Here is a 26,266-nt window from a genome sequence, read left to right as displayed (position 1 = left end):
CTGGTCTCAAACTCCTGGCCTCAAGTGATCTGCCCTCGGCCCTGTTTTGATACATTTAGATACATGAATACTTACCACTGTGTTACAGTCTGCTACAGTTTTGAGTACAGTAGCATGCTGTGTAGGTTGGTGGCCTGGGAGCGGTAGGCTAGACCATGCAGGTTTCTGTAGGTGTGCTCTGACGTCTGCATAATGACGACATCGCCTAATGATGCATTTCTTAGAACGATCCTGTTTGTTAAGCGACACATGACTGTACCACAGTGTGAGCGTAATGCCATCACATTGTACGCTTAAAATGATTAAGATGGTAAGTTAAATTTCTTGTGCATTTTATCATAATTTAAAACATTTACCAATGGTTAAGAGTTATGTATATTTTACCACAATTAAAAAACGAAAGAGAGGCTGGGCATGGTGGTTCATGCCTGTAATCCCAGCACTTTGGGAGGCCGAGGCGGGCAGATCACCTGAGGTCAGGAGTTTGAGACCAGCCTGGCTAACATGGTGAAACCCTGTCTCTACTAAAAATACAAAAATTAGCTGGGTGTGGTGGCAGGCGCCTATAGTCCCAGCTACTCAGGAGGCTGAGGCAGGAGAATCGCTTGAACCCAAAAGACAGAGGTTGCAGTGAGCTGAGATCGGGCCACTGCTCTCCAGCCTGGGCAACAGAGTGAGACTCAATCTCAAAAAGAAAGAAAGTCTGGAAAAGAGTAAAGATACAAGAAATGAATTGATGGCCTTTCCCACTGCTTGTGAGGCTGGCACAAGGGTGGAATCCGTGAAGACTTGGTGTGGGCGTGGAATGTCTTGGGGGTGGAGAATGTGTCACACTAAGGTCCTTGTTTGTGGCTCCCCTCACTCCATGTTGTCCTCCTCGTGGCTGGCAAATCCTGAGCCTAGAGCTAAGGCTGGGGGCGGACTAGGTGTGTGTGACGTCCAATGAGGGATCCCTCCCCACCACCCCCCACCCCCGAAATGACTGGCCAATGACAGAGCGAGAGAATTGCAGGGGAGTAGGAATGACCCGTTATATCAGGGGACAATATTGTGGGAACGCCCACGGATTAACCATCCTTATCCAGTCACCATCACCAGTGGAACATTAGAAAAGTACCTGGAAAAAATTAAATGTTTATAGCATGGAGTGTTGCTCAGATGTGGATAGCTGTTAAATGCTGTGGGTGGGAGTGTAAATTGGTATAGCTACTCTGAAGGGCAGTTTGCCAAGATTCATTAAATCTAATAACAAGGCTGGACGCGGTGGCTCACACCTGTAATCCCAGCACTTTGGGAGGCCGAGGCGGGTGGATCACAGAGTCAGGAGATCAAGACCATCCTGGTTAACACAGTGAAACCCTGTCTCTACTAAAAATACAAAAAATTAGCCAGGTGTGGTGGCAGGTGCCTGTAGTCCCAGCTACTTGGGAGGCTGAGGCAGGAGAATCACTTGAACCTGGGAGACGGAGGTTGCAGTGAGCCGAGATCACGCCACTGTGCCCCAGCCTGGGCAACAGAGGGAGACTCTGTCTCAGAGAAAAAAAAAAAAATCTAATAAAAAGCCTGTAGCCTCTGACCCACAATTTTACCTCTCTTCCCCCAGAGAAATCTACTCTAGAGACACACCTGCCTGTGTGCCCAGAGAGGCCGTGCAAGGATATTATTCAATATTGTATTGTTGGTTATAGTCAGACACGGGAAGCAACATAAATATCCAGCACTAGGGGAAGGACTAAAGAAACTGGAGTATATCTGCAGCACAAAATATGCACAGCACTAAAGAGTGGAGTGCATCCATATATTCTTTTTTTTTTTTTTTTTGAGACAGAGTCTCACTCTGTTGCCCAGGCTGGAGTGCAGTGGTGTGACCTCAGCTCACTGCAACCTCTGCCTTGGGTTCAAGCAACTCTCATGCCTCAGCCTCCCAAGTAGCTGGGATTACAGGTATGCATCATTACACCTGGTTAATTTTTGTATTTTTAGTAGAGACGGGATTTTGCCATGTTGGCCAGTATGGTCTCCAACTCCTGACCTCAAGTGATCTGCCCACCTCGGCCTCCCAAAGTGCTAGGATTACAGGTGTGAGCCACCACACCTGGCCCCATATATTGTGCGTAGATCTCCAAGACATATTACTGAGTGAGAAAAGCAAGTTATGGAATCTAATGTATATTCTGATACTGTTAATCTACTTTTTAAAAACCCAAAGAATATGTTTAGGGTATAAGCTACGCTGCTGTCACAAAGAGACCTGAAAGTAAAATGCCAGGAATGAAGTAGTTTCTTTGTCACGTGACAGTCCAGAGGGCAGCGTGGCCCAGGGTGAGTGGGGTTTGTTATCTGCGGTGCATAAAACAACTGTTGCCTGATGCTTGGGGATTCTGTGGGTCAGGAATGTAGACGGAGCACAGAAGGAGGCTTGGCTGTGCTCTATGATGTCTGGTGCCTTTTCTGGGAGGACTCGAGTAGCGAGGGGTAACTCACGTGGTTGGGGCTGGAATCTTCTGGGGGTTTCTTTTCTTTCTTTCTTTCTTTCTTTTTGAGATGGAGTTTTGCTCTTGTTGCCCAGGTTGGAGTGCAGTGGCGTGATCTTGGCTCACCGCAACCTCCGCCTTCTGGGTTCAAGCAATTCTCCTGCTTCAGCTTCCCGAGTAGCTGGGATTACAGGCATGAACCACCACGCCTGGCTAGTTTTGTACTTTTAGTAGAGATGGGGTTTCTCCATGTTGGTCAGGCTGGTCTCAAACTCCTGACCTCAGATGATCCACCCACCTCGGCCTCCCAATCACACCTGTGCTGGGATTACAGGTGTGAGCCACCACGCCTGGCCATGAAAGTTTCTTTTTCTTTCTTTCTTGTTTTTTAGTTTGCAAAATAAGTTTTATTTTTACTTCTTTTAAAAAATGGACAGGCTGGGTGCCGTGGCTCACACCTGTAATCCCAGTAGTTTGCGAGGCTGAGATGGGTGGATCACCTGAGGTCAGGAGTTTGAGACCAGCCTGGCCAACATGGCGAAACCCGTCTCTACTAAAAATACAAAAATTAGCCAGGCGTGACGGCAGGTGCCTGTAATCCCAGGTGCTCGGGAGGCTGAGGCAGGAGAATCACTTGAACCCAGGAGGTGGAGGTTGCAGCGAGCTGAGATAGTGCCATTGCACTCCAGCCTGGGTGACAGGAGCAAAACTACATCTCAAAAAAAGAGAAAAAAAAAGAATTAATATTCAATATATATGTACATAACTTGACCCAGGCTACTGTGGACATGCTGTCCATGGGTTAGCCCTGCTCTTCAAGGAGCAGTAAAATACAAAAAATTAGTTGGGTGTGGTGGCATGCACCTGTAGTCCCAGCTACTTGGGAGGCTGAGGCAGGAGAATCGCTTGAACCGAGGAGGCAGAGGTTGCAGTGATCCGAGATCACGCCACTGCACTCTAACCTGGGTGACAGAGCAAGACTCCATCTCAAAACAAACAAACAAAAAAACCCCAGAAACAAAACCTTCCAACTTAGTGAAAACAAGGCATTCAATGGCAGACCAGCAGCAGAAACTGCTTATTACCAGTTTATACTAGTCATTTTATGAAGTCATATCTCTATAAAAACAAACACTAGAGAGAATAAATAAATAGATTTAAATAAAGTGACAAGCATAACTACAAATAAATACCATATTACCAGATTTTTTTTGAGACAGAGTCTCACTCTGTCGCCAGGCTGGAGTGCAGTGGTGCGATCTCGGCTCACTGCAACCTCCACGTCCTGGGATCAAGCAGTTCTCCTGCCTCAGCCTCCCGAGTAGCTGGGACTACAGGTGCATGCCACCATGCGCAACTAAGTTTTGTATTTTTAGTAGAGATAGGGTTGCACCATGTTGGCCAGGATGGCCTCCCTCTGTTGACTTCGTGATCCACCCGCCTCGGCCTCCCAAAGTGCTGGGATTACAGGCATGAGCCACCGCGCCCGGCCTTTTTTGTTTTGTTTTGTTTTGTTTTGTTTGAGACCAAGTCTTGCTCTGTCACCCAGGCTGGAGTGCAGTGGCGTGGTCTCCGCTCACTGCAACCTCTGTCTCCTGGGTTCAAGTGATTCTTCTGCCTCAGCCTCCTGAGTAGCTGGGATTACAGGCACATACCACCACACCCGGCTAATTTTTATATTTTTAGTAGAGATGGGGTTTCACCATGTTAGTCAGGCTGGTCTTGAACTCCTGACCTTGTGATCTACCCGCATTGGCCTCCCAGAGTGTTGGGATTACAGTGGGCCCTGCCATATTACCAGATTTTAAACAAGAATCTATAAAAGTTTTACTACCTAGGGACTTTCACTCAAAGAAGAAAAAATACATAGTAACACCAAGCTCGCAGGGTGGTGAATTAACAGATATATTTTCCCCTAATGGAAACTTACCTAGCTTCAGTAACATTTCCGGATGAGGCATCAAGTTATTGTTGCACTTTTAAAAAGACTGGTCCAGCAGTGTTTCCTCTAAATTTTAATTACCCCTCTTCATTTAAACCATTAGCAGGACCGTCGTTACATGGATTGTCTAGAATGTCTTCGTTTAATCCATTTGACTTCTCCTTTTGATCATCATCAGTATGATTAACCTCTTCAACTGTCTGTGCCCCTTGTGTATTCATTAACATATCATTTCCTAGGGACTATTGCTCAGCAGCTTTGCCTTCTTTCCAAGGCCGGTTGCTTATTTCTCTCAGTTCTTTGTTGTTGCTCTTCTGTTAGGCTTCTACTTGACTCAGAAGCAAACATCTCACTTTCCGATGAGTTTATCAGAAAGGGATCTCATTCAGTAGCAGATACATCATGTCCATTATTTCCCACAACTTCATCATTATTGCTAACAAAATCTTCACGTAAAATAGGGAGATCAAGTTGAATTCGTTTTAAACAGGTTTGAACTTCCTTTTTATTTCCCAGGTATTCGTCTGTCAATAAAATCCTCAAACTGCAGTTTAGGGAATAGCCTGTGTGCCCAGTGCTCCATGTGTCTGATTAGAGTCTTCAAGTCTTCAGCCTCATGACCTTTACCTTTGGATTCTGCCTTATCAAATACATGCCTTAGGGCTGGAAGTCCTCTGTCTGAAATTAATCTGAGTCAGCCTGAATATATTTCTTTTAATTCTTCTCTTTGGAGGTACAGGAAGAGGTGCCCCACTCACTGACTCTTTATCAGGTTCAGCTCCTTCACCATCTTGTCTTTCTGGAGAGGCTTACGCAGAGAGCAGGGGCCACAGCGTGGAAGTTGGCGTGAAGACTAAATGCACTTCTCACGAGACTGGGGAACTTGCACCCGCCATCCCCCCTCCTTTATTTTTTTTGGAGATGGAGTCTCACTCAGTCGCCCAGGCTGAAGTGCAGTGGTGCGATCTAGGCTCACTGCATCCTTTGTCTCCTGGGTTCAAGCGATTCTCCTGCCTCAGTCTCCCCGAGTAGCTGGGACTACAGGTGCCCACCACCATGTCCAGCTAATTTTTTTTGTATTTTTGGTAGAGACGACGTTTCACCATGTTGGCTGTGCTAGTCTCAAACTCTTGACCTCAGGTGATCCGCCTGCCTCGGCCTCCCAAAGTGCTGGAATTACAGGCATGAGCCACCGTGCCCGGTCTTCTTTTTCTTTTTGAGACAGTCTCCCTCTGTCGACTAGGCTGGAGCGCAGTGGCACGATCTCAGCACACTGCAACCTCCACCTCCCAGGTTCAAGCAGTCCTGTCTCAGCCTCCGAGTAGCTGGGATTACGGGCATGTACCACCATGCTGTCTAATTTTTGTAATTTTAATAGAGATGAGGTTTCATCATGTTGGCAAGGCTGATCTCAAACTCCTAACCTCAGGTAATCCTCCTGCTTCAGCCTCCCAAAGTGCTGGGATTACAGGGGCGAGCCACTGCGCCCCGCCTGGACGTTTGTTTATGTACATGTCTGGAACCTATGTGGGACTGACAAGATTTGTCTTAGTTGGGACTATTGATTGGAGTGACTACACGGGACTTCTCTGTGTGGCTAAAGCTTCATATAGCATGGTTGCCTCAGGATAGCTGTACTTTTTGCTCCAAGAGCAACTAGTTCCACTTACTTAGTTGCTCCAGGAACTTAGGTGGAAGCCACAGGGCCTTCCGTGACTTTTTCTCAGAAGTTATGTAGTGTCAATTCTGCCATACTCTATTGTCAGACTAGTCACAAGCGTACCTATATTTAAGGGGAGTGAACAGAGGCACTGCCTGTCTATGTGAGGCATGATAAAGAATAAGTGGCCATGTTTTAAAACCATCACAGTGGGCGGGGCACAGTGGCTCACGCCTGTAAACCCAGCACTTTGGGAGGCCGAGGTGGGCAGATTACCCAAGGTCATGAGTTTGATACCAGCCTGGCCAACATGATGAAACCCCATTTCTACTAAAACTACAAAAATTAGCTGGGTGTGGTTGTATGCGCCCTTAATCCCAGCTACTCGGGAGTCTGAGGCAGGAGAATCACTTGAACCCAGGAGGCGGAGGTTGCAGTAAACCGAGATTGTGCCACTGCACTGCAGCGTAGGTGACAGAGCAAGACTGTCTCAAAAAAGAAAGAAATCACAGTTGGGAAGCTGTGTCCCATGAGGCTGCACTGGGACTCAGGTTAGTTTGGTTGGGAAGGGGCAATGGGCTCTGCTGCTTCTGGCTTCAAGGTAACTGAGCCCTTTGTTGCATTTCCTAGCCAGGGAAGAGAGAGTGGAGGGCAAGCAGTTCCTAATGAAATATGTGGTTCAGAACTTGCAGAAGTTGCCGGGTGCAGTGGCTTACATCTGTAACCCCAGCACTTTGGGAGGCCAAGATGGGCGGATCACTTGAGGCCAGGAGTTCGAGACCAGCCTAGTCAACATGGTGAAACCCTGTCTCTACTAAAAATACAAAAATTAGCTGGGCATGGTTGTGCACGCCTATAGTCCCAGCCACTTGGGAGGCTGAGGCACGATAATTACTTGAACCCGAGAGGTGGAGGTTACAGTGACCCGAGATCAAGCCACTGTACTCCAGCCTGGGTGATAGAGTGAGACCCTGTCTCCAAAAAAAAAAAAATCCGGGCACAGTGGCTCACACCTGTAATCTATTCTACTAAAAATTTACTAAAAATATAAAAATATGAAAATTAGCCAGGCATGGTGGTGCATGCCTGTAATACCAGCTACTTGGGAGACTGAGGCAGGAGAATCGTTTGAACACAGGAGGCGGAGGTTGCAGTGAGCCAAGATCGCGCCACTGCACTCCAGCCTGGCGACAGAGTAAGACTCCATCTCAAAAAAAAAAAAAAAAAAAAAAAAGCAGACCTCAGCCATAGCTGTAGTGTTTTAATTTTTAACAAGGATGATGTCTTCATGTATTAATTGAAACAGATGAGGTCCTGATGAGCATCTGGCAGCTGATTTTGTAGCCCTGGTCTTATCTCTTCATGGCAGGAACCAGCACCAAAGGCCACCAGGAGGGGTGCAGGGCCCTTATCTCACAGCAGCCTCTCAGGCCAGGGCCCTGTCTTCCCCAAGGCTGCATTGTCTGGGCAGGATCTCTCCACCTCTGTCCTCCTCGTCTGGTTTCGTTACCAGCAGGTATTTGTTGGACATAGAGGGCTGTTTAGCACTGAAGAATTCAAAAGTGATTAAAACACAGCCTTTCTTCACACAGATAACTTGTTAATTGCCAATGGAAAGTTGGACACTACATAGTGCAGAAGCTGGGTGGGCATCCTGGCTGCCTTTACCCAGCAAAGTTAGCATCATGGATATGGTGTCCCTCCTGGCAGGAGCCACTAATAAGGGCACAACATCCTTTTAGTAACATGCTGGTACCCATGCATGCCCCAAATCATGAGGAAACATCCGCAAACCCCACTGGGGGACATTCTTCCAGAAAACTGGACCAAACGCTTTAAAAACTTAAATTCGGCCAGGCACGGTGGCTCATGCCTGTAATCCCAGCACTTTGGGAGGCCGAGGTGGGAGGATCATTTGAGGTCAGGAGTTCCAGACCAGCCTGGTCAACATGGTGAAACCCCATCCGTCTCTACTAAAAATACAGAAATTAGCTGGGTATGGTGGCACCTGTAATCCCAGCTACTTGGGAGGCTGAGGCAGGAGAATTGCTTGAACCTGGGAGGCAGAGGTTGCAGTGAGCCAGGATCACACCACTGTACTCTGGCCTGGGCGACAAGAGTCAAACTCTGTCTCAAAAAACAAAAAACAATAACAAACTTAAATTCACGAAAGGCAGAGATTGGGAGATTGAACCGTACCAGAAGACATGAGACTGAATTGGATCTAAGATCTGAAGGAAAATTGCCATAAAAGAGACAGTCAACAAAATTTGAATTTGAGTGGTATGTGAGGCCGTAGCATTGTGTTATATCAACGTTACATTTTCTAGACGATTGACCCTTGAACAAGGTGGGGTTGGGGTGCCAATCAGTTGAAAAGCCAAGTATATAACTTTTTTTTTTTTTTTTTTGAAACAGAGTCTCCCTCTGTTAACGAGGCTGGAGTGCAGTGACATGATCTCAGCTTACTACAGCCTCCACCTCCTGGGTTCAAGTAATCATCTCACCTCAGCCGCCCGAGTATCTGGAACTACAGGCGCCCACACCACACCTGGCTAATTTTTGTATTTTTAGTAGAGATGGGGTTTCACCATGTCGACCAGGCTGGTCTTGAACACCTGGCCTCAAGTGATCCACCCACCACAGCCTCCCAAAGTGCAGGGATTGCAGGTGTGAACCACCCAGCCTGGCCAGAAACTTTCGACTCCTCCAAAACTACTATTTTTTTTTGTTTTGGAGACAGTGCAGTTGTGTGATCTCAGCTCACTGCAATCTCCGCCTCCCAGGTTGAAGTGATTCTCCTGCCTCAGCCTCCTGATTACAGGTGCCCTCCACCATGTCTGGCTAATTTTTGCACTTTTAGTAGAGACAGGGTTTCACCATGTTGGTCAGGCTGGTCTCAAACCCCTGACCTCAGGCGATCCACCCACCTTGGCCTCCCAAAGTGTTGGGATTACAGGCATGAGTCAATGTGCCTGGCAACTCCCACAAAACTTCTATCAGCCTAATGTTGAGCAGAGTCTCACTGATAACAGAGACAGTCGATTAACACACATTTTGTATATGCATTATACATGGTATTATTACAATAAAGAAAGCTAGAGAGGCCCCACACGGTGGCTCACGCCTGTAATGCCAGCCCTTTGGGAGGCTGAGGCAGGTGAATCACCTGAGGTCCGGAGTTCGAGACCAGCCTGACCAACATGGAGAAACCCTGTCTCTACTAAAAATACAAAATTAGCCAGGCGTGGTGGTACATGCCTGTAATCCCTCAGGAGGCTGAGACAGGAGAATCGCTTGAACCTGGGAGGTGAAGGTTGTGGTGATTGGAGATCATGCCACTGCACTCCAGCATAGGCAACAAGAGTGAGAGTCTGTCTTAAAGAAAAAAAAAAGCTAGAGAAAAGAAAATGTTATTAAGAAAATCATAAGGAAGAGAAAATATATTTACTCTTCAGTAAGTGGAAGTGGACCATTGTAAAGGTCTTCATCCTTTGTGTCTTTACATTGAGGAGTAGCAGGAGGAGGAAGAGGAGGGCTTGGTCTTGCTGTCTCACGGGTGGCAGAGGTGGAAGAAAATCTGTGTATAAGTGGACATGCAGTTGAAACCCATGTCATTTAAGGGTCAGTTGTGTTTGATAATTGTACTATGGATATTTGAGAGAATATTGCTGTTCTTACTAGATACACACTGTACTATTTAGGAGAAAAGAGGTGTGTTGTCTACAACTAACTCCCAAATGGTTTAGCACAGGAGTGGGCAAATCTTTTTGGTAAAAAGCCAAATAGTGAAAATTTTGAGCTTTATGGGCCATATGGTCTCTGTCACAACTACTTGTTTTGCTGTTAGAGTCCCAGCACAGCCACACGGAATATTTAAATGGGTGGGCGTGGCTGTGTTCCAATAAAACTTTATTTATGGATACTGCAATGCCAATTTATATAATTTTCACACACCATGAAAGATTCTAGTGATTTTTTTTCAACCCTGCAAAACCCATTTCTGTCTTACTGAGCATACAAAATTAGGTAGCCAGACTTGGCCTGCGGCTGTGGCTTACGAATGATTGCCTGCCTGATATAGAAAAAGAACACACAGGCAGGCATGCACATGTGTGCACACGCAGGCACGCATATATGGGGGATAAAGCAAATACAGAATGAAGGAACTGCTGGTGAATCTGGGTGAAGAGTAGAAGCGAGTTCTTTGTATTGTTTTTGTAATTCTGCAAGCTTGAAATTATTATTATAATAATTATTATTTTGAGACGGAGTTTCACTCTTGTTGCCCAGGCTGGAGTGCAGTGGTGCGATCTCGGCTCACCACAACCTAAGCCTCCTGGGTTCAAGCGATTCTCCTGCCTCAGCCTCCTGAGTAGCTGGGATTACAGGCATGCGCCATCACGCCTGGCTAATTTTGTGTTTTTAGTAGAGATGGGGTTTCTCCACATTGGTCAGGCTGGTTTCAAACTTCCGACTTCAGGTGATCCACCTGCCTTGGCCTCCCAAAGTGCTGAGATTACAGGCATGAGCCCCTGTGTCTGAAATTATTACTATTATTATTATTATTCATTTATATATGTATTTGAGACGGAGTCTCACTCTGGAGTGCAGTGGCATCATCTCAGTTCACTGCAACCTCCGCCTCCTGGGTTCAAGTAATTCTCATGCCTTAGCCGCCTGAGTAGCTGGCATTACAGGCGTGAGCCACCATGCCCAATTTGAAATTATTTTAAAATAAAAACATTGGCTGGGCGTGGTGGCTCAAGCCTGTAATCCCAGCACTTTGGGAGGCCGAGGTGGGCGGATCACGAGGTCAGGAGATCGAGACCATCCTGGCTAACCCGGTGAAACCCCGTCTCTACTAAAAAATACAAAAAAACTAGCCAGGCGAGGTGGCGGGCGCCTGTAGTCCCAGCTGCTCGGGAGGCTGAGGCAGGAGAATGGCGTGAACCCGGGAGGCGGAGCTTGCAGTGAGCTGAGATCCGGCCACTGCACTCCAGCCTGGGCGACAGAGCGAGACTCCGTCTCAAAAAATAAAAAAAATAAAAATTAAAAAAAATAAAAACATTAAATAAAATAAAAGCATTGATTTTTCCTTCCTGGGGGGCCCAGGAAGGACAGAGGGAAGTCACCCTTTTATCTTCCTAGTGGGTGGGCCATGGTGACTCACTCTATTCAAGGTGATTCACAGCATTCTTGGATGTCTCTCCTAATTGTCATCTAGTCACTTGTTATTTTTATTGTCATCTAGTTAATTCTTAGCCTTTGCCTCTTCCTTATTTACTGATTTCCTTTTTTTTTTTTTTTTTTTTTTTTTTTGAGATGGAGTCTTGCTCTGTCACCCAGGCTGGAGTGCAGTGGCAGACCTCAGCTCGCTGCAACCTCCGACTCCCAGATTCAAACAATTCTCCTGTCTCAGCCTCCTGAGTAGCTGGGACTACAGGCATCTGCCACCGTGCCTGGCTAATTTTTGTATTTTTAGTAGAGACAGGGTTTCACCATGTTGGTCAGGCTGGTCTCGAACTCCTGATCTCAAATGATCCGCCTTCCTCAGCCTCCCAAAGTGCTGGCATTACAGGCATGAGCCACTGTGCCTGGCCTCACTTAACTTTCATACCTAGGTGCCTTGCTTGGCAGGCAGGGGAGTTTAGCCTCTGTGCTCACTGTTGGACCATCCGCTTTTGCTCTCCCTCTGTTAAATCCATCTCTCCAACCGCTAAAAAAAAAAAAAAGGTCACTTGAGTTTGTTGGTTTATCGTTGCTTTGTTTTTCAATGTTTTTTAATTTCTCAGGGCCCATGTTAACCTTGTCTGTATCATTCCAATTCTAGTACATGTGCTGCCAAAGCGAGCAGTGGCTTATTCTTTTTGTTTTTATTTTTATTGAGACGGAGTTTCGCACTTTCATCCAGGCTGGAGTGAAGTGGCGTGGTCTTAGCTCACTGCAACCTCCACCCGCTGGGTTAAAGTGATTCTCCTGCCTCAGCCTCCCAAGTAGTTGGGATTACAGATGCCCGCCACCATGCCTGGCTAATTTTTGCATTTTTAGTAGAGATGGGGTTTCACCATGGGAAAATACAAGAGACTTTGCCTCAGTGCTGGGGGAACAGAACACAGTAACTTCTTGACTTTGCCACCATCACGCACCTCCCAATAAATAACACCACAGGCAGGGAAACAACACCTTATCTCTGGACTTCTAAGACAAACACCAACAATTTAGGGAAACCAACACGGGAGATGAAGACCATGACATTAAAAACAATAAGCTGGCTGGGCGCGGTGGCTCATGCCTGTAATCGCAGAACTTTGGGAGGCCCAGGCAGGTGGATCACAATGTCAGGAGTTCGAGACCAGCCTGGCCAATATGGTGAAACCCCGTCTCTACGAAAAATCAAAAAAAAAAAAAAAAATTAGCCGGGCATGGTGGTGGGCACCTGTAATCGCAGCTACTTGGGAGGCTGAGGCAGGAGAATCGCTCGAACCCAGGAGACAGAGCTTGCAGTGAGCTGAGATCATGCCACTGCACTCCAGCCTGGGTGACAGAGCGAGACTCTGTCAAAAAGAAAAGAAAATGACCTGTTCACATTCTCCCGCACACCTTCCCCCGGGGTCCCCTGTCCTCCAGGAGACGCACAGGATCTACAAGCAGAAGCTGGAGGAGCTGGCTGCGCTGCAGACGCTGTGTAGCAGTTCCATCAGTAAGCAGAAGAAGCATCTCAAGGACTTGAAGCTCACACTCCAGAGGTAGGTGCGGCTGCAGCCCGTGGGCTGCTCTGGTTCTGAGGAACAGAAGCCCAACTCAAAACAGGCTGAAGCAGAGAATGGCAATCTCAGTGGAAAAAGACAGGACTGGGAGTTGTTTCAGGCATCACTGGATCCAGGGGTCAAAGGGTGTTTTGGGGCATCTGTTTTTTTCCCTCTAAATTCTGCCTTCCTCTGGATTGGTGTCACTCTCAGGGTGACTGTCCCCTCCACCAACAGTGCCAGGCTTATATTCTCCAACCTTGCTTCCTGCTGGCTGTGCCACCCTGGCTGAAGGAGAGTTTCTCTCTTTTTTTTTTTTTTCTTGAAATGGAGTCTTTCATTCTGTCACCCAGGCTGGAAAGCAATGGCGTGAACTCGGCTCACTGCAGCCTCCGTCTCCTGGGTTTAAGTGATTCTCCTGCCTCAGCCTCCCAAGTAGCTGTGATTACAGGCGTGCGCCACTGTGCCTGGCCGAGAGTTTCTTTTTCCCAGTACTTCCACCGACATTCTGGGTTAGTCCTCATTGGCTGGGATTGGTTGAATGCCCATTTGTGAACCAATCACTGAGAAGCTGCTTGGACAGCCCCATGCCGTGCGCTCAGTCTGTGGCCCTGGGAAGTGGAGGGACAGCCATGTGGGTGGTGGGAGAAGAAGATGAGTAGTTTCCCAGGGGAAAGGTGGGTGCTGTTACAGGAAGGTGCCCTGCTGGACAAGTAAACAGGCAGCGTCCTTTCGTGGGTGTGGGGTGTCCTCCCCACTGGGGTCTCTGGGGTAGTGGCCACTAGATTGCCATCCCTGGTGGAGATGTGCTTGAGCTCATAGCTTAGTTCGGTTCCCCAGGCCTGGATCGTGTTCATTTCCTGACTTCTCCAGGTCTGGGAAGTCCCTTCCTGCCTGGTATGTGAAGGGGCCCAGTGGATGCGGTGACCCCCTTGTCAGGCAGGGAAACTGAGGCTCCAAGTGACTTGTCCCAAGTCACTTAGCTAGGCTTCTATTTTAGAATCTGGGACTCTTGGTTAACTCTTTCCTTGTGGACAATTTTGGAGGAAGGTCCTGATTATAGCTCTCAGTGTGGCTGGCCATTTTGAAAATGGAGGCCTGCAACTAAGGGGTAGAGAGTGTGGATGGCCCCATGCAAACACATCACCAGATGTGGCTTTGGAAAAACACGTCTTGGTAATGGCAGGACTCAGAGTCTAGAGTTTTTTCAGTCCAGAGTTTTTCAGATTCTCAGTGATTGCTTCACAGATGGGCACATGGCTAACCTCAGCACTATTGATGGGTCTGTGGGGGCTGTGCAGTGCACTGTGGGATAGTGAGTAGCATCCCTGGCCTCTGCCCACCGATGCCAGTAGCACTTCCGCCCCAGGTGTGACCACCGAGATGTCTCCAGGCATTGCCGGCTGCTCCCAGTTGAGAAGTACTGAGTTAGAAGGTTGACCCATGAGTTAGGGTCTTAGACCAAGGACCCCTGCCATTCTGAGATGTCTCTGCTGGCTTGTTTTCTAGTTTTGAGAGTTCCATGTTACCAAAGAATAACAGACCTTAACTGGTCGACTGCTTATGCTTTCAGGGGCTTTCTGTCTGTCCTCTTGGTAATCTGTAGGTTATTCCTTTATTTCTATTTTTAAAAATTATATCGATTGATTGATTGATTGATTGATTCATTCATTCATTCAGAGATGGAGTCTCGCTCTGTCGCCCAGGCTGGAGTGCAGCGGCACAATCTCAGCTCACTGCAACCTCTGCTTCCTGGGTTCAAGCAATTCTCCTTCCTGTCTTAGCCTCCTGAGTATCTGGAATTACGGGTGCCCGCCACCACGCCCAGCTAATTTTTGTACTTTTACTAGAGACAGGGTTTCACTATGTTGGCCAGGCTGGTCTCAAACTCCTGACCTCAAGCGATCCTCCTGCCTTGGCCTCCCAAAGTGCTGGGATTACAGGCGTGAGCCACTGTGCCCGGTCTTATTTTTTTTGAGATAGGGTCTTGCTCTGTCACCCAGGCTGGAGTGCAGTGGCGCAATCATGGCTCACCACAGCCTTGATCTCCTGGGCTCAAGCAATCCTCCCACCTTAGCCTCATGAATATTAGGACTTCAGGCGTGCATCACCATGCTTGGTGGTTGTTTTTTGTTACTGTTGTTGTTGTTTTTGAGTCAGAGTCTCGCTGTGTCGCCCAGGCTGGAGTGCAGTGGCACGATCTCGGCTCACTGCAACCTCTGCCTCCTGGGTTCAAGCAATTCTCCTGCCTCAGCCTCCCAAGTAGCTGGGATTACAGGGGCTCGCCACCACGCCTAGCTAATTTTTATTTTTATTTTTTTTAATTTTTATTTATTTATGTTTTTTGAGACGGAGTCTCGCTCTGTCACCCAGGCTGGAGTGTGGTGGCCGGATCTCAGCTCACTGCAAGCTCCGCCTCCCGGGTTCACGCCATTCTCCTGCCTCAGCCTCCCGAGTAGCTGGGACTACAGGCGCCCGCCACCTCGCCCGGCTAGTTTTTTGTATTTTTTTAGTAGAGACGGGGTTTCACCGTGTTAGGCAGGATGGTCTCGATCTCCTGACCTCGTGATCTGCCCGTCTCGGCCTCCCAAAGTGCTGGGATTACAGGCGTGAGCCACCGCGCCCGGCCTTGCTAATTTTTATATTTTCAGTAGAGACAGGGTTTTGCCATGTTGACCAGGCTGGTCTCGAACTCCTGACTTCAGGTGATCTGCCCACTTCAGTTTCCCAAAGTGCTGGGATTACAGGCATGAGCCACCACATCCAGCCCCTGGTTGTTTTCTTAAGCACCTCCCCCGTCTTTTTTTTTTTTTTTTTTTTTTTGAGATAGAGTTTCGCTCTTGTTGCTCAGGCTGGAGTGCAATGGTGCGATCTTGGCTCACTGCAACCTCTGCCTCCCAGGTTCAAGTGATTCTCCTGCCTCAGCCTCCCAAGTAGGTGGGATTACAGCCATGCACCACCATGCCCAGCTTATTTTGTATTTTTAGTAGAGATGGAGTTTCTCCATGTTGGTCATGCTGGTCTTGAACTCCTGACCTGAGGTGATCGGCCCGCCTCAGCCTCCCAAAGTGCTGGGATTACAGGCATGAGCCACCACACCTGGCCTTGGTTGTTTTCTTTGATTAATTTTTTGTAGAGACTGGGTCTTGCTATGTTGGTCAGGCTGGCCTCAAACTCCTGGCCTCAAGTGATCTTCCCGCCCTGGCCTTCCAAAGTGCTGAGATCATAGGCGTATGTGCTGGGACTATAACATCATGCCTGCTAGCTATTTCTTTAGAAAAATGAGACGAAGGCCGGGCGTGGTGGCTCACGCCTATAATCCCGGCACTTTGGGAGGCTGAGGCAGGCAGATCATGAGGTCAGGAGATCAAGACCATCCTGGCTAACACAGTGAAACCCCGTCTCTACTAAAAATACAAAAAAATTAGCCAGGTGTGGTGGCAGGAGCCTGTAATCCCAGCTACTCGGGAGGCTGAGGCAGGAGAATGGCATGAACGCGGGAGGCGGAACTTGCAGTGAGCCAAGATGGCGCCACTGCACTCCAGCCTGGGTGACAGAGCGAGACTCTGTCTCATAAAAAAAAAAAAAAGAAAGAAAAATGAAAAGAAAAATAGTATTGTTAGTAATTATCCCTTGAGCTCATACTATCAAGTATTATTCTAGATGCTGTATGCTGTACTTACTCATTTAATCCTCACCAGGCTATTGTCTGTGAGGTAGACTTGAGGTTATCCCGGTTTTTCAGGTATGGAAAATAAGGCAGAGAGGTTTAAGGATTTACCGAAAGTCACAAGACTACCTGGGAGGCAGCATCACTCCCCCAACCCAGAGAGTTGAGATAGGGAACTGTGGTTGCAAGAGGCACTGGGGTAGAAGGTGGAGGCACGGGGTAGAAGGTGGGAGGCTGGGGTAGAAGGTGGGAGGCACTGGGGTAGAAAGTGGGACACACTAGGGTAGAAGGTGGGAGGCTGGGACTGGGGGAGTCCATAGCCCTCCTCCCTCTGAGTGACGCCCCTTCCCCTGTGCTTGCATCTCTGTCCACAGGTGCAAACGCCATACCAGCCAGGAGGAGGCGGAGCTCGTTCAGCAGATGGCCGCAAATATCAAGGAGCGGCAGGACGTCTTCTTCGACATGGAGGCCTACCTGCCCAAGAAGAACGGGTAGGAGTTGGCAACCTCCCCACCCCTAGCACAGGCCCATGCCCAGGCCTAGCACAGCTGGTCCATATAATTCTCACCTTCCTGCTGGTGCTCAGATTGAAGGGGAAAGAGGGAAGAAAGGGCAGGAGACATAAGAAGGCTTCCTTACGCATTCCTCCGTGAGCCCAGGAGAGCACCTTAGCCACACCGTGGGACGGCAGTATTCCTGGGAGGGCCGTTGCAAGGAACCAGCACCTACCACATGCCTGGCGCCACCTGGGGTTAAGAGGGAGGTGTTCTCTCCCAGGAGAACAAACATTGAGTGCCTCCTGTACGCTCAGAGCGGTGCCAGGAACTCCTGTGATGTCACTCGTTTTATCCTCAACAACCTGTGCGTCAGACCAAGAGATCCCCATTTTTACAAGATTCAGAGACATCAGTGAATGTTTGGCCACACCAGCATGTGAACAGCAGACATTCTGACTCCAAAGCCCACGTTCTTTCTATTTTCCCCCTTCAGAGAAGTCCCCGCTCCCTCCCTCAAGTGATGTCATTGCCACCTTGTTCTGGAGAGAGCTGCTTACAGCCTGGTATCATCGTGACCCGGCATACGCTGCTGAGCCCAGTCAGTTCACCCTGACCCTGTTTTCCGGATCAGCCTAGGGCTGAGTCAGAGCCTGCGCTAGGAGGCGGGGCGCCTTTCAGGCCTGTAGCAGGTGGGAGGGAGCTGGTTAGCCCTGTTACGTTTTAACCCATTCCTCTGAGCTTCTCCTTTTTTACTATGTTTGGGTAAAGACTCCCTGAGTTAAGTGATGATCATTTTCTGCAGAATGAACAGCAGCCTAGCATTCGTGACCCTCTTACAGTGCCATGCGCATCTGCCTCCTGCCCCTCTGTGCCTCTTACCTCGGTTGGGAATCGTTGGATTGCAAATGATAGAAAACCCAGCTCAAGGCTGGGTGTGGTGGCTTGTGCCTGTCATCCCAGCACTTCGGGAGGCCGAGGTGGGAGGATCACTTGAGCCCGGGAATTCAAGACCAGCCTGGACAACATCGTGAGACCTCATCTCTAAAAAGCTTTAACAAAATTGGCATGGTGGTGTGTACCCGTAATCCTAGCTACTTTGGTGACTGAGGTAGGAGGACTACTTGAGCCTAGGGGTTTAAGACTGCAGTGAGGCTGGGCACAGTGGCTCACGCCTGTAATCCCAGCACCTTGGGAGACTGAGGCAGGTTAAGTTTAGGAGTTCAAGACCAGCCTGGCCAACATGGTGAAACCCCTAAACCTACTAAAAATACAAAAATTAGCTGGGTGTGGTGGCACGTACCTGTAATCCCAGCTACTTGGGAGGCTGAGGCAGGAGAATCGCTTGAACCCGGGAGGTGGAGGTTACAGCGAGTCCTGATCATGCCACTGCAGTCCAGTCTGGGCAACAGAGCGAGACTCTGTCAAAAAAAACTACAACACTGCAGTGAGCTATGATCATGCCATTGCACTCTAGCCTGGGCAACAGAGTGAGACCCTGTCTCTAAAAATAATAACAATGATAATAATAATAATGAAAAATAAAGAAAATCCTTTTTTTTTTTTTTTTGAGACGGAGTCTCACTCCGTTGCCCAGGCTGGAGTGCAGTGGCCGGATCTCGGCTCACTGCAAGGTCCGCCTCCTGGGTTCACTCCATTCTTCTGCCTCAGCCTCCTGAGTAGCTGGGACTTCAAGGCGTCTGCCACCACGCCCGGCTAATCTTTTTGTATTTTTAGTAGAGACGGTTCAGCAGGATGGTCTCGAACTCCTGACCTTGTGATCCACCCGCCTTGGCCTCCCAAAGTGCTGGGATTACAGGCGTGAGCCATCGCGCCCGGTCCAGAAAATTCTTTAAAAATTGACCTAGAGGTTGTACCTATGCCTCCACCTCATTGGCTATGCTTAGTCACCTGCTGACATCTGGCTGCAAGGCAGGCTGAGAAATACGGTCTTTAAGGCAGCATGGAGGGGAAATCAACTCCGCACACTCTCCTGTCACAGGTGTAATGTCCTTTGGTCAATCATTATTCTCACTCGATGTGGGGGTCCATTTACCCGCAGAGCTTAGGCCCCCTATCTTCTAACATCACTACTTGGGATGTGCTTGTTAGGTGTGTTGAGTTTGAGTGTTGTTAATTCACACCCACCTGCTAAGGATCACGCCCCTCACAGGTGTTTCCTTCCAGGCTCTACTTGAACCTGGTCCTCGGCAATGTGAATGTGACCCTCCTCAGCAACCAGGCCAAGTAAGTGTCTGCCACCCACAACCCAGATCCCACACCTCACATCCCACCCACACCCCGAATCCCACACCCCATACCCACACCTAATCTCACACCACAGCCCACACCCCATACCCCACACCCCATACTCCACACCCACACCCAATCCCACACCCCACACCCACACCCCACACCCCATACCTACACCCAGTCCCACACCCACACCACATACCCAACACACCATATCCACACCACACCCCACACCCCACACCAAACCCCACCCCACACCAAACCCCACCCCACACCCACACCCCACACCTACACCCAATCCCACACCCACACCACATACCCAACACACCATATCCACACCACACCCCACACCCACACCCCACACCCACACCCGATACCACAACCCATACCCACACCCCACACACCATACCCCACACCCACACCCCACGCCACACCCCACCCCCATGCCCCACACCCACATCCCACACCCTACACCACATACCCAACACACCACATCCACACCACACCGCATACCCACACCCCACACCCCATACCCCACCACACCCCACACCCCATACCCCACACCCCACATCCACACCCCACCCCACCCCATACCCACACCCCACACCCATACCCGACACCCACACCCGCACCCAATCCCACACCCCACACCCCATACCCACACCCCATACCCACACCCCACACCACACCCCACATACCATACCCCACACCCCACACCCATACCCCACACCACACCCCATACCCACACCCCACCCCACACCCCATACCCACACCCCACACCACACCCCACACACCACACCCCACACCCCATACCCACACCCCACACCACACCCCACACCACACCCACACCACACCCACACCCCACACCATACCCCACATCCCACATGCCACACCCACACCACACCCCACACGCCACACCTAACACACCACACCCCATACCCACACCCCACACCCCATACCCCACACCCACACCCCACACCCACACCCCACACCACACCCACACCACACCCCACACCCAACACACCACACCCACACCCCACACTCACACCCCACACCCACACCACACCCCACACCCACATTGCACACCCACACATCACACCCCACACCCCACATCCCATACCCCATACCCACACCCCACACCCACATTCACACCCACCCCACACCCACACTCACACCCCACACCACACACCACACACCACACACCACACACCACACACCCACACCCCACACTCACACCACACACCCATACCCCACACCCACACCATACCCCACACCCACAACCATACCCCACACCCACAACCATACCCCATACCCACACCATACCCCATACCCCATATTCACACTCCACTCTTACCCCACACCTTATCCTGCACCCCAACCCACACCCCACCCCACACTTCCCGCTTGGCTCAGAGACCTCCGGTGTTCTGCTCCTTCAGCTCAGGGAAGATGCATCCAAGCTAGAATTTTTGCATAAATAAAAACCTGTTCACAGGTGAGGCTCTGGCTGTTGGAGTTTCTGACACTCTCCTCCTCTCGCACCTGGGAGAGGCATTCCTGCCTTCCTTCCTTTTTCAGAGTCAGTATGTTGGGTGGACGGGACTTCCCATTTCCCACAAGAAATAGCCCTGCTCTGTTCCATGCCCTATCACACACACACTTCTCCTGGGAGATGGGCAGTCCTGTCTACCCTGAGTCTACCCCATTTCCAGACGGCCGCAAACCCTGGCCTTTCAGCAGCAGCAGTTGGTTGAGGGAAGAGGCCCTGTCTCTGCCCCCTGCCTGTCTCCAGCATGGGCCCAGAGCCCCAGACCAGAGTCCAGGGACATGGGCCTTCTGCATACTTGGCCCTCTTCCCCTCATTGGTCACCACCAATCTGTCAAGGCCAGGTCTCTCCTTTAGTGGGATGGAAAGGTCCTTATGGGCCATGGCAGTGGCTGTAGGACAAGGGTCTGATGGGGCTAAGGGCCATGCCCAGGTACTGGAATAGTCACGGTAAGGGGCACTCCCCTGGGCGTGTCTGTCGTGGCAGGTTTGCCTACAAGGACGAGTATGAGAAGTTCAAGCTCTACCTGACCATCATCCTGCTCCTGGGTGCTGTGGCGTGTCGATTTGTCCTTCACTACAGGTAGTGGGTATGGCCATGTGCGCCTGGGCCTGGGCATGCAGACGTCAGGTGGGGGCCAAGAGAGAGGGATCCAGGGGACCCAGGGCCTCTCCTGCTTCTGTGTTGTTTGGCGTGATGAGGTGTAGGGGAGAGAGGGGCCATTTCTCATGGGAAGTGCCAGTCCTGTCTGTCCCACCTCCATCCAACAAATATCTGTTAAACGGCTGCTGGAAAGGCCTTGTGCTAGTTAAGAAAGAGTTGATTACCAGGTGTGATGACTCATGCCTGTAATCCCAGTACTTTGGGAGGCCAAGACAGGCAGATCATTTGAGGTCAGGAGTTCAAGACTAGCCTGACCAACATGGTGAAACACCATCTCTACTAAAAATATAAAAATTAGTTGGGCATGGTGGAGTATGCCTTTAGTCCTAGCTACTTGGGAGGGTGAGACAAGGAGAATCGCTTGAACCCAGGAGGCAGAGGTTGCAGTGAGTTGAGATCTCTGCACTCCAGCCTGGGTGACAGAGCGAGATTCTGTCCCCTGCCCGCCACAGAAAAAAAGGAGTTCATTGTGGTCTGTCTGTACAGTGGCATATCGTTCAGCTATAAAGGGAAATGAAATGTTGGGCATGGTGGCTCACACCTGTAATCCCAGTACTTTGGGACACAGGAGGACTACTCGAGGTCAGGAGTTTGAGCCCAGCCTGGGCAACACAGCAAGACCCCTGTCTCTACAAAGATAAAAAATGAAATTATTTAGCTGGGTGCAGTGGCTCACACCTATAATCCCAGCACTTTGGGAGGCTGAGGTGGGAGGATTGCTTAAGCCTAGGAGTTCGAGGCTGCAGTGAGCCGTGATCACGCCACTGCACTTTAGCCTTGGGGACAGAGGGAGACCTGGTCTGAACAAAAGAGAGAGAGAAATGAAGCTGTGTCACTGACCCAGGGTGCCGCATGGATGAACCTTGGAAACGTGATGCTGAGTAAAAGAACCAGTCACAAAAAGATACACAGTAGGATTCCATTGCTGAGAACTGCCTAGAACAGGCAAATAGAGACAGGGAGTAGGTGAGTGGTAGCCAGGGGCTGCGGGAGGCAGGAATTGAGGGCATGACTGCCACTGGGTACAAGGTTTCTTTTTAGAGTAATAAGAATGTTCTCCCAGCCTGGGCAACATGGTCAAACCCTGTCTGTACTAAAAACACAAAAATCAGCCAGGCGTGGTGGTAGGTGCCTGTAATCCCAGCTAAGAGGTTGAGGCAGGAGAATCACTTGAACCTGGGAGGCAGAGGTTGCAGTGAGCCAAGATTGTGCCACTGTACTCCAGTCTGGATAACAGAGCGAGACCTTATCTCCAAAAAAAGAAAAGAATGTTCTGGAATTAGGTAATCGTTGTACAACTCTGAATATACTAAAAATCACTAAATTATATACTTTAAAAGAACAAATTTTATGGTATGTGAATTATATCCCAATTATTATTATTATTATTTTTTTGAGACGGAGTCTTGCTCTGTGCCCCAGGCTGGAGTGCAGTGGCGCGATCTCGGCTCACTGCAAGCTCCGCCTCCCGGGTTCACGCCATTCTCCTGCCTCAGCCTCCCGAGTAGCTGGGACTACAGGCGCCCGCCACCTCGCCCGGCTAATTTTCTTGTATTTTTAGTAGAGACGGGGTTTCACCGTGTTAGCCAGGATGGTCTCGATCTCCTGACCTCGTGATCCACCCGTCTCGGCCTCCCAAAGTGCTGGGATTACAGGCTTGAGCCACCGCGCCCGGCCATATCCCAATTATTAAAAAAAAAAAAAGAGAGAAGAAGAAAAGAAAAGAAGGTGGGGTGTGGTGGCTCACACCTGTAATCCCAACACTTCGGGAGGCTGAGGCAGGCGGATCACAAGGTCAGGAGATCGAGACCATCCTGGCTAACACGGTGAAACCCCATCTCTACTAAAAATAAAAAAAAAAAATTAGCCGGGCGTAGTGGCGGGCGCCTGTAGTCTCAGCTACTTGGGAGGCTGAGGCAGGAGAACGCCATGAACCTGGGAGGCGGACCTTTCAGTGAGCCAAGATTGCGCCAGTGTACTCCAGCCTGGGCGACAGAGCGAGACTCCATCTCAAAAAAGAAAAGAAAAAGATGGTTTTGAGACCAACTGGCTGTTACTATGGGCAGGTTCCCTCTGGGAGCCTCAGTCTCTCCATCTGTAAAACAAGGGTGACGGGAGTCTCTGCCTCACAAGGCTGTGACAATTCAGGGAGCTGGCACTGTGCGTGGAAGCTCCACCCTGGCTGGCATGTAGAGGCGCTGCTGGGGGGCTCCACGGCTGCTGGTGCCATCCGAGTGAGGCACAGCCATGCCGTGAGGCTGTGGGCTGCTGCTGCCCTGCCTGAGGGGTTTTGTTCCTTTCTCTGGAACAAAACCCAGGGGAAGCGGCCAAGTACGGCTTGGGCATTTGGCCCACGTGCCAAGCGTTTATTGCCTGGCAGGCGCTTGACTGGGCGTCTGGCTGCTGGTCTGGCCACTTGAATGCCCAAACAAAGGCTCTTTTAGGCCCTGGGCCCATGCTCGCCTGCTGCCCAGAGCCTGGCCTGTTTCCACGAGGGCAAAGGCTACGCACATCTCTAACACCCCTCACGTACCCCCCTCAAAGAGGGTAAACGTTGTCAGTGTGCAGCCGGAGTCCCTTGCACAGGGACCTCCAGGGCCCTCTGAAGGCAAACCTGTGCTGTCCTGAGGCCCAAGGTTCCCTGAGGGCCTGGGAGTCTCCTTTTCTCCCACCTGCTTTTGTGTTCATCTCCCAGGGCCACCGTAACTAAGTACCGTAGACTAGGGGCTTAAAACAGCAGATACGTTTCCTACAGTTCTGGAGGTCTGAAAGCAGGGCGCGGCAGGGCCGTGCTGCCCCACAGGCTTCGCAGAGGGAGGACCCTTCCTCACCTCCCCAGCTTCTGGGAATTGCCAGCAAGCCCTGGTATTGCTCAGCCTAAAGCTGTGTTTTGCTTGTCTCTGTCTCTGTCACCACGCCACACAGCCTCCTTCCCTAGTATAAGGAAGCTAGACACTGGATTTAGAGCCCACCCTAACACAGTATGACCTCATTTTAACTAATTGCATCTACAAAGACCCCGTTTCCAAATAAGGTCCCAGTGGACATGAATTTTGGAAGGATGCTGTTCAACCCAGTATACCTTCCATAGGCTAAAAATGGGGCAGAGGAGGGGGATTGGACGGGCCGTTCATCTCTGTGCCGGTGCCCCTGGGAAGCCTGCCCTGCTGTTTAACCTTAGGCAAGTGACTAACCTCTCCCAGCCTTAGTTTCTTGACAGATACAGTGAGGGCGACAGGAGCTCCTTGGCAGGGCAGCTTGGAGGGCAGAAGCTGTGTCTGGAGACTGGTTAGACTGGTGCCTGTTTATTAGCACTGGTTAGCGTCATTGTTTTGTGCTAAGACTGGCTACACGTGAAAAGGCTCACAGCTTCATAGCCAGTGCATCCACGGAGCAGGATTCTCTTTTCTTCCTCTTGCCGCCCTTGGAATGGTTTCCTGGCTAGGCTCCCAACCCAGAGGCCCTTCTTGGTACCACTAAGCCCGCAGCTGGGCATAGCCAGCGACCTGCAGGGTTCTGGGTCCAGCTCTGCCACTCATGAGCTGTGTGACCTGAAGTCCTGGGCCTCTCTGTGTCTGCCTCCTCAACTTTTCCGCAGGCTCCAGGACATCCTCCACCAGTACTACTTAGGCATTTGGAGGCTTTGGTGAGGCGGCAGGAGAGTTGGAAGCCTCCTTCTGCTGCCTTGAGGCCAAGAGGCTGTGCCTGGTTAGGACTATCCTCTATCAGGTTTGAACCAGGCTAGGAAAGAGGTAGTCAGAGTTAAGTTTGGCTTGAGTGGGCTTGGGTTTGGACCTTACTCCAGTGCTTGCCGTCTGTGTGATCTGTAAAATGGGAAGTAGTACTGTCTTAGTGTGGGTTGGCCCAGAAGAGACCCCCAAGACAAGCATTTTAGTGCCAGTCATTTATTCAGGAGGTGATCTCAGGAGACACTGGTATGGGAATAGGAAGTGAGACGAGAAAGCATTATCCTGCGGGCAGCTGGGGCTCAATACTGCTAGGGAATGGGGGGACAGCGTAGAACATGCCTCAGAGTTATCCCACCTGAGGGTGAGGGAGCTGGGGTATTTATCCAGCAATTGCTATCAGTTGGGGCAGTTGAGGACTGTCCCCAGAGGGTGTTAATTGCTCCACCCTTCTGATCTGCACCTAGCACCAGCAGAATAGATGCTGGTGGCTTGATAAAGCCCCCAGGAACACCCAGAGTGGCGGGTTCTGGCAGGTGGAAGTCGTGCCGACAGGGAAGTGGTAAGTGCACCTGCTTTAAGAACCAGTTCTGTAGTGTCCAAGGGTCTAGAGTGATCGTCTATGCAAAATGCCTGCAAGGTTGTAAGTTCCCAATAATTAGTCCCTGCCTAGTGCTGAATAATAGTCCCCAAAGATGTTCATGTCCTCGTCTCCAGAGCCTGTGAATAAGTTACCTTACAGAAGGGACTCTGCAGATGTGATTAAGACTCTTGAGATGGGCTGGGTGTGGCGGTTCATGCCTGTAATCCCAGCCCTTTGGAAGGCTGAGGTTGGAGGATCGCTTGAGCCCAAGAGTTCAAGACCAGCCTGGGCAACATGGCAAAATCTCGTCTCTTCAAAAAATACAAAAATTAGTTGGGCATGATGGCATGCGTCTGTAATCCCAGCTACTTGGGAGGCCAAGGCAGGAGAATCACTTGAACAACAGAGCAAAAACTCTGTCTCAAAGGTGGAGGTGGAGTCTTGCTACTACCAGTCCAAGCTAGTCTCAAACTCCTGAAGTCTTTGTCCTTGACCCCAACAGGGAAGGTACCATGTACCTCCCAGTGTCACACAGACTTATCCAG

At 50.1% G+C, this 26,266-nt stretch overlaps 1 protein-coding gene and 1 pseudogene across 4 annotated transcripts in view; one reads left to right on the top strand and one right to left on the bottom strand.

Moving 5' to 3' along the window:
* Positions 1–26,266, top strand: part of LOC105494515 (transmembrane protein 120B) — a 69,565-nt gene that overhangs the window by 18,387 nt on the left and 24,912 nt on the right. For 3 of the 4 annotated variants that reach the window (XM_011763025.2, XM_011763017.2, XM_071070941.1), the window contains exons 2-5: positions 12,707–12,825; positions 16,870–16,986; positions 19,177–19,236; positions 21,276–21,371. In XM_011763025.2, the coding sequence (XP_011761327.2) occupies positions 12,707–12,825; positions 16,870–16,986; positions 19,177–19,236; positions 21,276–21,371 (392 nt within the window). The remainder of the gene's footprint in view (positions 1–12,706; positions 12,826–16,869; positions 16,987–19,176; positions 19,237–21,275; positions 21,372–26,266) is intronic. The other variant, XM_071070942.1, reaches the window with a different exon arrangement.
* Positions 93–5,312, bottom strand: LOC105495408 (TIMELESS-interacting protein pseudogene; annotated as a pseudogene).

The sequence above is a fragment of the Macaca nemestrina genome, chromosome 10 (genome assembly GCF_043159975.1).
Source record: "Macaca nemestrina isolate mMacNem1 chromosome 10, mMacNem.hap1, whole genome shotgun sequence".
NCBI classification, from domain to species: domain Eukaryota; kingdom Metazoa; phylum Chordata; class Mammalia; order Primates; family Cercopithecidae; genus Macaca; species Macaca nemestrina.
Note: the sequence above shows the minus strand (reverse complement) of the source record. Positions and strands in the feature narration are given on the sequence as shown.